Genomic DNA, 14516 nt, shown 5'->3' with positions numbered 1-14516 from the left:
GACAGCCCCCTCCCCATGTGACAGCCCCCCCCCTGTGACAGCCCCCCTCTCCCTGGGTGACAGCCCCCTCCCCCTGTGACAGCCCCTCCCCTGTGACTGCCCCCTCCCCGTGTGACAGCCCCTCCCTCTTTGACAGCCCCCTCCATCTGTGACAGCCCCTCCCCCTGTAGACAGCCCCACCCTCTGTGACAGCCCCCTCTCCCTGTGACAGCCCCCTCCCCCTGTGACAGCCCCCTCCCCCTGTGACAGCCCCCTCCTCTTTGACAGCCCCCTGAGACAGCCCCCTCCCCCTGTGACAGCCCCTCCACCGTGTGACAGCCCCCTCCCCCTGTGACAGCCCCCTCCTGGGTGACAGCCCCCTCCCCCTGTGACAGACTCCTGGGTGACAGCCCCCTCCCCTGTGATAGCCCCCTCCCTTCTGTGACAGCCCCTCCCCCCTGTGACTGCCCCCTCTCCTGTGACAGCCCCTCCCCCCTGTGACAGCCCCCTCCCCTGTGACAGCCCCCCCCCCTGTGACAGCCCCCTCCCCCTGTGACAGCCCCCTCCCTGTGACTGCCCCTCCCCCCTGTGACAGCCCCCCCCCCACCTGTGACAGCCCCTCCCCTGTGACAGCCCTCCCCTGTGACAGCCCCTCCCCCTGTGCTCGTTCACAGCCTCTGTTTTGTTATATGAAAGTGAAATGAACGACAAAGATCACTGTGACCTTTTATAAAGCCAAGTGAGCGGAGTTTAGGAAACAACAGGAACATAAACATAGGTTGGGGGGGATGGGGAATGGAGGAAGCCGGATTCTAAATTGACGAGTTCAGTTTTAACTACCTAATATTAACCTTGTGTGGACGGCGATGGAGCACCTATGAGCTTATTAGCCTTGGGCGGCCTTATCAGGTCCTGGGTCGCCCCGTTGGTGGCCTTTTGCTCCCCACAAAAGTACTCAATGTTTCACACACAATGGGGTGCCAGAGATGGGGTCTGGTCATTGACATCTCCATGTTGTATTACTACAATAAACATAATTCTAGTGTAATAAACCCTCTCCCACACCCTACAGTGACATACAACATACAACATACAACATATATAGTACATGTGCCTGGGTTATAGCTCTGCCAGGATGATAATATTCCTGTAATGTAACGGTTTCTCCTGAGCGCTTATAAAATGGTGACTTTAGTATTAAATCATTACTAACCCATTTACATAATTCATTAACCCTATTAGAGTTGATATGCCTGACATGGCTCTAAATCTAACGGTATATTAATTAAAGCAGACTCGTCATGTGACGGGTATTATAACGATGGCGCTGCACTCACATCATTGACATTATTACACATCTGGTTTCTGTTGTCTCAGTGATGTCATCTGCTCTAATGTCCCCATTTTAATAAGCAATTGTTTTTATAAGTGGGTGAATAAAACTGGCAAGGGAAGAATTACATAAGAGCTGCAGAAAGCATCTATATGATTTAAAGTTCAGCTAAAATAATATTTATATTTTCAACCTTTGTAAAAATCAAGAATCAGATGTTTAATGTTTTATTATTTCGAAAACTGAAAGGGACGAGATGTGAAATTGTGTAACTTATAGTCATTGTTATGTCATTAGTGTTCCTGTTTATGGGATAAATGGCTTCTCTCCAGATTTACACTGTGTTGTGTGTAATTAATAATACTATAATCTGTAGCAGATTGTGTGTGCGTTTTGCGTGTAGCAGATGTCTGTAGAGGATTGTCTGTAGGCATGTCAGTAGCGTATTGCGTGCATGACTATTGTGTGTAGCATATTGTGTGTAGCGTATAATGTGTACGTTTAGGTAGGTATTGTCTGTAGTGTAATTGCGTGTAGCGCATTGTGTGTAGCAGTTGGCTGTAGCGCATTGTGTGTAGCGCATTGTCTGTAAGCTTATTGTGTGTAGAGGATAGTGTGTAGCATATTGCGTGTAGCGTGTTGTGTGTAGCGGATTGTGTGTAGTGGATTGCGTGTAGCGGATTGTGTGTAGCATATAATCTGTAGCGTATTGCGTGTAACATATTGTCTGTAGCATATTGTGTGTAGTGTATTGTGCGTAATGTATTGTCTGTAGCGTATTGATCTATAGCCTATTGTGCGTAGTGTTTTGCCCTATAGCGTATTTTATGTAGCATACAGTCTGTAGTCTGGCTACATACGTGACTGGGGGATAAGATATTGTAAATATTGATATTACAGGGACACGATGAATTACTAACTAATAGGTATATTCATCAAAGGCGTATTGGCGTATTGGCGCTAGTTAGCTCGTACCGCTCAAGGCCGGTATCAGCTGCGTATGGTTTAGATGTGTTAAGCGATATTATCGCCTTTTTTCATTATTAGACTCTCAGTGATTCCAAATCAATTAAACAGAGAAAAATCATTAATTTGACCTTTTCATTTGCTATACTGATAACATCCGATATCTTTGATAATATCACATCATTTAAAATGATCTAATGTACTATTTGTGACAGCACCATAGTAATGGGGTGACCTGCAGGGACACACATAATGCCTGGTAGGAGGTCTATCTTTTATACCTGCTATAGGGCAGGGACAAATACTGATTTTGATAGATTTAAACCAGCGTAAATCGGAGACATCTCAACTATACGCTGTGCAAGGGGCAGAAATACACTTTTTTTAAGAGTAATTTACTCCCATTTTGCTACAACTCTGCATCAGCCACATAGTGCACAAGGTGACTCCGCGCCTGCCTCTGTGAGCGCCGGAGGTCGGAGAAAACATTTGTGAAAACTTTATCCTATAGCAACAAATCCATTCTAAATAGTTTTTGCTAGTACAGAGAGAAGGAGCATGTCTACAAGTGGTTATGGACGATGCCCATGTAACGAATCTGGGTGTCTACCCATAATCACCAACTTGTCCCTGGCACCACAAGCTAGATTGTAAGCCTCAGTTGGTCAGGTTAACTGAGCTTAAACAGTTAAGTGCTAAGTAAAGTGTGATATATTTACACTCTCTAGCAATTTGGGCTTCGCATCCAGGCGATATGATCTCTCCAAGCACCCTCTCCGATCATTACTTTATTCAACTCCCCAGAATTCCCACCGGTTTGCAACCCATCCGAATTCTCTGCGCTCTCGGGCCTGTCTGTTATGTAATTATATATCCCGTTCTACCCCTTTTCCACAGTTCATTGATAATCAAGCAGCTATAGAAATCCCATCTAAATACTTCTACCAGTATCTCCAAATTTGCAACTTCCATACTTCTATCACAACTCGCCTCTCTGCGCGCTCACTCATTGCGGTTTAGGCGATGTGTCTGCGCAGGGCATCTCTCCTGGCTTAATTTCCACTATATATTCTGAGCTCTCTCGCCCGTCGATCCCACTCGTGACCCCACGAGTTGGCATGGGAACGAGATCTGGGTAACCCCTTAGAGGAGGAAGACTGGGCTGGCATACGGGAAAATCAAAGAAAACGTATATAGGCTCCTATATCGGTGGTATTACGTCCCGACCCATCTTCACAAGATGTTACCCGATGCCTCGGATCTTTGCTGGTGTGGGTCAGGGGCGGATCTAGAAAATTGTTCTACCCGGGGCGATTTAGGGGGGTGAATTTAGATGCCCCCTTTCTGACATCTAAGACTGCCGGCGGCTGCACACTATGTGCAGGTCCGTTCGGCAGGGACAGTGTGCTGCCTGTCTGCTCTGATTGTGTTTAGAGCAGCCGGGCAGCACACTCTCCCTGCCTGTCACTGCCGAACGGACCTGCGCATAGTGTGCAGCCGTCGGCAGCAAGCCCCTGGATCTGCCACTGGCGTGGGTGCTCTGGAGTGGGCACGTTTCTTCATATCTGGTGGAATGCCCAAATCTAATCCAAGTTTGGCATGACATTAAAAGCCTAATTCAATCCCTGACGCAAATTGACGTCCCACTTGATTCTAAATTTCTTTTGCGACGCATCATCAAAATAAATTAGCGCATCATAAAACCTCAGCCGCCACATGCCAAATCGCAGCGGACTGCAAACAAGCTACACCTCCCTCCCTTCAAGCTATTATCAATGGAGCAAGGTATGTTCCCTGTATGGGATTTATGACAAACATAATCAATAACTCCTCTAAGTATTGTAACAAAGTTTGGGATCATTGGTTCTATTTTCAATATCACTCCCCCCTTCCATAGCATAACTAGAGCTATTGCCCTCTGAATACCCCCATACCCCCCCCCCCCCCCCCGGCCCCTCCCCGGCCGGCCCTAGTCACACTGCCTAGTTTCCTCCTCCAACCATTTCTTTCCCTTTTCTCTCCTTTTCTGCTCTCATCCTACTCTCTGTTTCTCTCTTTTTCTTTACTCTCTGATTTCACCTTTCCTGCATCAAAATTCTTTGAAAAACTGTGGTCCCTTCAATTGGTTTATCCAACACCTGGGGCGTGTTACACCTATTTTAACCTTGCCATACCTGTAGACAAATTCTTGTTGATGATGTATCATGCTTTTATGTTTGTTAATGACCTTGAATAAACAAATCGTAAAAAAAAGTGATATATATATATATATATATATATATATATATATATACATCTTACTATCCCCTCCTCCTCCTCTTCCATACAGATAATAATAGTTATGTAAATTATAGGTTTTATCTCACTATGGAGTCATCGGACTAAACAAATCAATTAGAAAATTATTGCTTTAAGAATTCCACCTTTTCCGACTGCATTTACACCCAATAAAAGTGATAAAAGTAAGTAATTGATAATAAAAAGTACTACGTGTGGATAAGAAATGAATTGGTATCTGCAGCGATTAGTAAACATCTTTGAGCCATAAAACAAGCTAATAGATTAGTCTCCCAGATTTGTTGCAGAAGAACACTGTGATTTATTGCTCAACAAAAATACAGGACGTTTTATAATTAACCGAGAATGAAACGAGAGATTTAGAGAACATTACCAGAATTAATTATCACGCTCTTAATACGCAGATATGTATGAAATACGGAGCGTCTCGCTGGGGGCTCTCCGTCACAATGTTCTTATGTTTGGGATGAAGATATCGGATATGATACAGAAGAAACATTGTGGTGTTTGTATGTACTCCGGCAGTGTGACTTCTGCCCCTACAGCTCCTTGATTCGTATTATTGGGTATTCAGTGTCTTATATGCATTATATGTTAGGTTTGGGCTCATTTAACGTGGGGCCCTTCATAACTAAGTAGGGAACACAGCATAAAGGTATTTCTGGACTAGGGATGACTGCCATGATCTTCTTCCACTCATGTTATACATAGATCCATTCATTCCTTTGATAATCGCCTACAACAAAGATGCCTTTTTGTATTGGAGCAATTGGTACATTTTAATGACCTTTAAGACAATTCATATTCTTATTTATGTATATAGCACCAAACAATTAAGCAGTGCTGTACTGGAGCTTACAGTCCAGGGGCCTGATTCATTAAGGATCTTAACTTGAGAAACTTCTTATTTCAGTCTCCTGGACAAAACCATGTAACAATGCAAGGGGTGCAAATTAGTTTTCTGTTTTGCACATAAGTTAAATACTGACTGTTTTTTCATGTAGCACACAAATATCAACTTTAAATTTCAGTGTACAAATAAGCTATCAAGTATTTGTGTGCTACATGAAAAAACAGTCAGTATTTAACTTATGTGCAAAACAGAATACTAATTTGCACCCCTTGCATTGTAACATGGTTTTGTCCAGGAGACTGAAATAAGAAGTTTCTCAAGTTAAGATCCTTAATGAATCAGACCCCAGGTTTCCTACCACACACTCACACACGGAAGCCAGTTAACTTACTAGTATGTTTTTGGAGTGTGGGAGGAAACCCACGCAAACACGGGGAGAACATACAAACTCCATACACACATAGAGCCCTGGCCGGGATAGAACCCCTGACCGCAGCGCTGTGAGGCAGCAATGCTAACCACTGTGCCCCCATGCTGCCTTTTGTAAATGTGTGCTCTGAGTTAAAGGGGATGCAAGTGCTTAATCTACTCTATCAGGTCACATTTACAGAGACTCTTCTGTGGGAGATGTCTCTTATAGACCTGACTTTTAAGTGCCCTACAAAAGACAAAGGAAAGAAGTGTTGAAAGACATTGGATAGGATTTACGTTCACCATTAACGTGTTTGGAGTAGGCCACTGTCCATTAGCGCACATCACATGTATAAATGCCGACATGCAGAGTCACCGTATTTCCCCCACACAGTAAAGGTCGCTCATATCTTTTACTGTCGGTCTCATGTAAAATAAAAGCTGATTTTATCTTTGAAACTGTTTTATTATAAGCGGCGCAGCCTGGGCCTCGGGGGGCCTGTGGCGAAGAGTTTATTAATAGCCGGTGTGAGGTAGTTAGTATTCAGAGGTCGGCATGCCTCCGTATAAGACGTGTTGTTGGGGGTGTACTTGCCCACACTTATATAGCTGCCGTCTCGGTGACAATCTGCCCAATAGATGCAGCGGTGGAGCCGGAGTCCTCTGCCGGTTTTATTCTGCATGTGAGGCAGATTATTCTTGGGGTTTAGCAATGAAAACAGATTACTGTGGAGGCGGAGGTCACGTAGCCAGGTCAGGGGTGAGAGGAAAAGGCTCCCCGCAAGAACCTCGCTGGAAACCACATGAAACGGCTCCTAATTCAGTGTAAACACGGAGCTTCCTCGTGTACCCAATGTAAATACAGGGATTCTCTGGCGGAGGCTACATGTGGTTTCAGGATTTCAGGCTTTAGCTAACAAACTGCCAGACTTAGGAGCTGAGTAATCTGCTTGTGGGATCCAGACTCACAGCAGCACCTGGCTTCCTATTGCTCTCCGCGTCTGATAAATACCCGCACAGGCACCTATCCATCTGTCCAGGGGGGCCTTGTATATACACCCAAATATCACAGTTCACGGAGCTTATTACAGGAGATGTGGGTTCTCTGTCTATTGTATCCTTCGTATAACGTTTTATTGGGGACATTTAAAGGATGTGCTGGAAAAGGTGCTGTTATTATCTGTCGTTGTTTGATAGGTTGCTGTGGGGTAAACCTGTGCACAATTTATGTGGGACCCACATACAAGCAGGATATAAATGTGATCATTGGTCACACGTTGCCGGTGGTGTCTGTAACAAGTTTTAGGATACTTTGTAGCACATTGTAACTTCTGAGAAGTATGGGGGGAATTAAGTTCCCCCCTGAATTAGTGTGGCGTTAAAACTATAGGGAGCTGCGAGCGAGAAGCCGGCGTTGAAACTACCGTAATAACGGTAATAATGCACAAGCCGCGTTACTTTTGACCGTAGTGCGGCCAATTAAATTTACCCCTATGGGGCGTATTCAATTCTTTTTTTTCTGCGCCGTGGAAAAACTTACCGTTAATACGGTAATAGTTAGCTGGATTTCAGCTCGCGGCTCAGGGAGCTGCGAGCTGAAATCCAGCAAGTAAATTACTGTATTAACTGTTTTTCCGCGCACGATTACCATAATAACGGTAATCATGTGCGGACCGCGAGATTTTCGGCGTTTCCGCCGAGAATTGAATACGCCCCCTATGTGTCTAATGCAGATTTGGTGAAAGGTTATCTGGTACCGTATAAAAGAGACGAGGATGTAACTTATCCAAAACTGTCCCACCGAATATCCCCTTCAAGCTGCACCTGGCTGTGTCATTTTGCAGGTTTCTGCAACGGGATTTGGCATTTAGAGTTCCGGACGGAATCCCCCTAACAGTCCCACCCAACTACAGCAGAGATCCTCCAGGAAGACAACTGAGCCCCCCAAGCAGCTCCACCCGGGCGTCCTAGCTTAAACACTCTGTGCAGCTGTTTACATTTTAATGTTCTGCTGGAAGACTAAATGCTCCGTGGTCTGACCCTTGTCACATGCTCTGATCTATTAGGTGTATATATGTATGTATATATATATATATATATATATATATATATATATATATATATGTATGTATATATATATATATATATATATATATATATATATATATATATATATGATATATATTTTGTGAGTGAGTGAATCATTTTAGCATAAACTCCCAGAATCCTTTGCTGCTTTTGGCAGCAGCACAGACTCCATAATTTGGTAACTTCCCATTCGTTTACATTACATTATTTGCTTTATACTTTTTTGGATATGTTTTGCAGCTCAGACTCCTTGGTTTATAATCCTGGGAGTGTATGTAAATGTCTATGAGTCTATTAGGTCAAGAAGTATCTGGTTTTATTGCCTACAAATGCCACAGGGAGAGATAAATTTCCTCACCGCCAGGCGCTAAATTGCTGTGTTAAAAAGGTTTACTGGCCTCTGAAGTAGTAAATGGATTGTAAGTGTTTTGCTTAAAAAAATCTTATTTCCCCCCTATGACTTTTCCGTTTTCATTAGTCCGGTGTAAGTGGCTCGTACCATCTATCCACCGCAGCGATCTGTTGGTTGTATCTCAGCAATGTGCAACAGACCGCACTATAATATACTAGGAGCGATTAGCAGGAGTTTATTGAGTGTTTGTTGTGTGCGGTAATCAGAATTAGTGGTGCAAGAATAAGAGTTGGACTTGATGGACCTGTGTCTAATTTCATCCTTACTAACTATGTAATTATGTATCCGGCAAGACATATATTGCATGAAGTCCTCTATTACTGGCAGTATTGAGAGCAGAGTAGACTTTGTCTTGACCATTAGGACTTGACGGGTCCTTTTTTGGGAAACATTAAGCTGTAGGTGCTGAACTGACATTTTGTCTGTTTGATGTTTATCCAATCCATGTTGTCCATTAATCCTACATCCATGATTTTAATCGACGTTAATAAACAGACATTTTCATTAATCATTGTGAGCTGGTTCTGGGATCCTCTAATATTTATAGACCAAATCCAAACTTTTGGGAGCCATATAAGAGGCTCAAAACATGAACAAAGGGAACAAATATGGGCAGAGGTTGATCAGATGGTGGTTTGGTAGAACAGATTATGGTGTCCACCATTTATCCACAAGAAAGTTCAGCTCTGCCGTCTACATCATGTCTGTATAAAATCTCTGTGACATCTATTATTCCTTCAGTCATCTGGTTCTCGTGTCTCGCAGATCCCCACATCCAGTACGAGAAGATCGGGTCGGATGCTGTCATTAAGTGCGGGGCGATGGATCACAGCGCCGTGGTGACGTGGACTGTGAATGGGACCGACATTGACAACTCCCAATTGAACGGATCTTCTCTCCTGTTGCATAACGTGGATTTATCGCACAACGGCTTCTACTCGTGTTTCGAAGGGTCCTCGTGGCAACTCTGGCACCAGACAATCCTCAAAGTGGGACGTGAGTATCTGACTGTGCTTTTTATAATGTATAAATACTCCACACTACTGTTTAATTTACCTCATTTGGCTGCAGTGATTCTGTGTATCCATATAAGCTCTGGTCTAATGGCCTGTCCTTCCATATACTGCTATATATTTCCCCACAGGAACTGAGCTGTGATATCTATTATCTAGTTATACAAGTGCATTGACACACTCAGTGGCAGAGCTCAGTATGATTGAGAAGCTGGGACTGTTTAAGCTGCTGTTTGTAACATCTTTACCTCTCTACGGAACCAGTTCATTTTAGGACTTTGGTCCCCACTCCCATATTCCTTGTTGTAGTGTAAGGTGGGGGTCTCTCCTTGTAGAATGGCCATAGATTATGTAGATTAATGAGTTATTCTCCTGTTATAATATTTCCAAGTACAGATAGTGGTTAATAATTGTTTCTAAAAATAATTAAAATTGGCCCCATAGTTGTTGTTGTCAGATCGTAAACAGAGAGAGAGAGAAAGAAACAAAATTGAAAAATATGTATTATGTAAAATGTCAAGTAAGAAAATAATGATAGTAATATATATATTTATTATTAATATAAAGATTAAAATATGTGCTAAAATTACACATTCATCAATCATCAACAACATGTATTTATATAGTGCCACCATAATTTTCTAGCGTTTTACAATTGGGAACACACAGTAATAAAACAATACTGGGTAATACATAGAGAGAGGTCATAGTGCCCTGCTCACAGACTTACAATCTATGGGACAATGGTTTGATACACAAGGGTAAGTGCTACATCATATTGCACACTGGACCAGCTAGGATGCAAAGGTAAAAAGTATTGAGTGGGCTGTATGATCAGTCACACAGCAATGTTGGTCAGAGGGTTGTTGTCTTGTATTAGCTGTGTAGAGGGTGGTAATAGGGGAGATTAAGATGCTGGATAAGGAGTATTATAAACTTGCCTGAAGAGGTGGGTTTTCAGAGAAAAATTGAAAATTTTTGAAGACTAGAGGAAAGTCTTACTGTGCGAGGGAGGGAATTCCACAAAAGTGGGTGCAGCCCGAAAAAAGTCCTGTATCCGAGAATGGGAGGATGTGATGAGAGTGGAAGAGAGACGTAGATCTTGTGCAGAACGGAGGTGTCTAGTTGGGAGTTATTTTGAGACACATGAGGAAATGTATGTCGGTGCAGATTTGTTGATGGCCTTGTATGTTAGTAGAAGAATTTTATATTGGATTCGTTGAAATACAAGCAGCCAATGTAGAGACTGACAGAGTGGCTCAGCAGAGGAAGAACGGTTTGCAAGGAAAATTAATCTAGCCGCTGCGTGCAAAATAGATTGTAGGGGTTCAAGTCTGACTTTGGGAAGACCAGTAATGAGGGAATTGCAATAGTCGATGCGGGAGATGATGAGTGCATGAATTAATGTTTTTGCAGTGTCTTGTGTGAGATATGTCCTTATTCTGGAAATGTTCTTTAGATGTATGTAACATGATTTAGATATAGAGTCGATGTGGGGTACAAAGGATAGTTATGAGTCAAGTATCACACCTAAGCAGCAAGCTTGTGGAATACAAGCATATTTGTATGCACACATTAACAAAACACTACTTGTTGCACATTAAAATAATAAATTAAGTAGCAAATGTATTTGTAGCACAATGTATCAATATCAACTGCCGCATTTCTCCATAAGGTTACAGTTAGGGTTGCCCTGTTGCGTTTCTCTATAAGTTTAAGGTTTTTTCAAAAGTGGTCAACAAATGATACTTTAGAGAAAGATCGAGACTTTAAATAATGGTACCTGTAGTCAGGCCCAGATTTACTTTTTTTTGTCCCACCTAGGACAGTATTTTGTTGCCACCCTACAACGCCCTATCTTCAACATCAAAGCCCTTCATGACTCTAATTGCTACTGTATCCCATGTGTATAAAATAAGTGAATTGCTAAACATAAAAATAGAAAGTAATAAAACAAAATCAATGAGGAGCAAATTGGGCAGAGTGTAGCGCGTTTCTCCGCTCCCTTAGACTTGGTTCTGTGTCGCCGTCTCATAGGTCCAACCCGGTCTCTAGACCCCACTAACGGGCTTGGAGACACAAGAGCACAATTTCACAGCGTACAAGGTTTATTTTAGGAATCGCTCAGCCTTTCATGAAATCATAAATATTCTATCAACTTTTTATGAGTTTCAATGAACTTAGCCTCAAGGTGCAAAATGTATTCAAATTGATTGATTTCTAGGACACTTAGAGAGATATAGGCAGCCTCATGACTCCGGTCAGTGCTGACTAGCGGTAATACCGTGGGTTGAGGTATACGGTGCAGTGTGAATCCTGGTATTCGATCAGTCACTCTGTTCATATCGTAGGATCGCCCCCTCGCTCACTGACATATTTAGACGCATTGCTCCAGCAAGCCTCTTTGTTCCAATTAACATTTAAAGGGTCATTATCATGATTTGGTGTTTTCTATCAGTGGTGAAAAATAAAATGTCAACATATTTTTCTGTCTTTCTATCTTTCTTGCGGACTTATAATTGCGTGTGTGTAGGTGCACTAGGTCTCTATAGGAGCCTTGTACAGCAGTCAGGTCTAACAGAAGGTGCCCATACATAGCCAAATCCAGCCATCTATGCACCCATATTGGACAGATCTCAAGGCTCGGTGCTCGGGCTAATTGGCCACATGACATGGCACTTAATTTGTGCAGTCAGGCGATAACTGCACCAGTTCAGATCGACATCTGATTTAGCAATCGTTGTGCACCAACACAACTGCCAAACTGGCCAACCGAAACGACACATGTATGGACAGCGAGACACTGACCTATTGATGAGATTACCAGTCTGCTTTTCGTAATACAGTTCCAAACAATGAAGCTCTGTGAGACAATGGGCCCGTTTACAAAGGGCATCAAACGCGATTCTGAACCCAGAACCTGGAATAACGCCAGTGAATGCAATTGCATGTAATTCATTATGCGGAACAGGTGAAGGGAGGCGCGGATTATCCATGGCCATGTACAGTAAAGGCATTACACTTGGATTTTAATACAGGTGAACATACATACGCTATTTTAAAGACGCAACTAACATGCAAGTTGCGTTTGGGCATGATTTGAGTCCAATGTTTAATGTTCTGTGAATGTTTAGGGAAAAATAAAGCGTATTTTACATATGCCATATAGATAGGATCGATTTTCCCTTTAGTGAAATAGAAAATGCAAAATGCTAGAAAAACTTTAGAACAAACTTCTTAGATAGGAGCGACCTTTATATTCAGCAAGAAGAGTTCCACAAAGCAGGTATTGAAGAGCGGGGCCAGTCCTGTAAGCTGCATGCAGGTGATAGAGATGTGAGTCAGATGCAGCACGATGCCCAGGGACTAGCACGTAGCATTCTCCTAGTTCTTCATATTTTACTAAGCGGATAACATGATGATACGACCTGAAGTAATGACATCATGTTTTCACAGTGAATTGTAGTTATTGTCCTGCACGCAGTAAATGAAGGAAGAAGTAGATGCTATCAATCAGAGAGCGCAGTCACACATGAATCATTGTGCGTGTCCAGTCTCGCTGAAAAATAACAGCTATGGACATTCAGCCATCGGGCCGGCGTATAAATGAGTTTTCAAATCTAGGAGGGGGGGTTAATTCTGACAGCGTCAGTGAACAAATGTACAAGGAAAGTGAAAGCAGAGACGTCTCATTTGTGGAGAGCACAGGATGAGAAATAGACCAAGGGAGGAAGCGTGTTTTTTACTAATGTGAGATATCCATATCATCCTTCTACCTCACTCTTCTACCACCTCATCCTTCTACTTCATTCTTCTACCACCTCATCCTTCTACCACCTCATCCTTCTACTTCATTCTTCTACCACCTCATCCTTCTACCACCTCATCCTTCTACTTCATCCTTCTACTTCATCCTTCTACCACCTCATCCTTCTACCACCTCATCCTTCTACCTCGCTCTTCTACCATCTCATCCTTCATCCTCAGTCTTCTACCTCCTCATCCTTCTACTTCATCCTTCTACCTCACTCTTCTACCACCTCATCCTTCTACTTCATCCTTCTACCTCACTCTTCTACCACCTCATCCTTCTACTTCATCCTTCTACCTCATTCTACCTCACTCTTCTACCACCTCATCCTTCTACTTCATCCTTCTACCTCATTCTTCTACCACCTCATCCTTCTACTTCATTCTTCTACCACCTCATCCTTCTACCACCTCATCCTTCTACCTCATCCTTCTACTTCATCCTTCTACCACCTCATCCTTCTACCACCTCATCCTTCTACCTCACTCTTCTACCATCTCATCCTTCATCCTCAGTCTTCTACCTCCTCATCCTTCTACTTCATCCTTCTACCTCACTCTTCTACCACCTCATCCTTCTACTTCATCCTTCTACCTCACTCTTCTACCACCTCGTCCTTCTACTTCATCCTTCTACCTCATTCTACCTCACTCTTCTACCACCTCATCCTTCTACCTCATTATTCTACCACCTCATCCTTCTACTTCATCCTTCTACCTCATTCTTCTACCTCACTCTTCTACCACCTCATCCTTCTACCTCACTCTTCTACCACCTCATCCTTCTACCATCTCATCCTTCTACTTCATCCTTCTACCTCACTCTTCTACCACCTCATCCTTCTACCTCATCCTTCTACCTCATCCTTCTACCTCATCCTTCTACTTCATCCTTCTACCTCATTCTTCTACCACCTCATCCTTCTACTTCATCCTTCTACCTCATTCTTCTACCTCACTCTTCTACCACCTTATCCTTCTACCTCATCCTTCTACTTCATCCTTCTACCTCATTCTTCTACCTCACTCTTCTACCACCTCATCCTTCTACCACCTCATCCTTCTAGCTCACACTTCTACCATCTCATCCTTCGTCCTCCCTCTGGGCCTGATTCATTACGGATCTTAAATGAAGAGGATCCTTATTTCAGTTTCCTGGACAAAACCATGTTACAATGCAAGGGGTGCAAATGAGTGTTCTGTTTTGCACATAAGTTAAATACTGACTGTTTTTTCATGTAGCACACAAATACTTGATAGCTTATTTGTACACTGAAATTTAAAGTTGATATGTGTGTGTGCTACATGAAAAAACAGGCAGTATTTAACTTATGTGCAAAACAGAACACTCAT

General features: G+C 42.9%; 1 protein-coding gene across 5 annotated transcripts in view; it reads left to right on the top strand.

Moving 5' to 3' along the window:
- Positions 1-14516, top strand: part of CNTFR (ciliary neurotrophic factor receptor) — a 398494-nt gene that overhangs the window by 265698 nt on the left and 118280 nt on the right. For all 5 annotated transcript variants that reach the window (XM_075187083.1, XM_075187091.1, XM_075187097.1 and 2 more), the window contains one exon: positions 9106-9336. In XM_075187083.1, coding sequence (XP_075043184.1) covers positions 9106-9336 — 231 coding nt within the window. The remainder of the gene's footprint in view (positions 1-9105; positions 9337-14516) is intronic.

This window comes from Mixophyes fleayi, chromosome 1, assembly GCF_038048845.1.
Source record: "Mixophyes fleayi isolate aMixFle1 chromosome 1, aMixFle1.hap1, whole genome shotgun sequence".
NCBI lineage: Eukaryota > Metazoa > Chordata > Amphibia > Anura > Limnodynastidae > Mixophyes > Mixophyes fleayi.
Note: the sequence above shows the minus strand (reverse complement) of the source record. Positions and strands in the feature narration are given on the sequence as shown.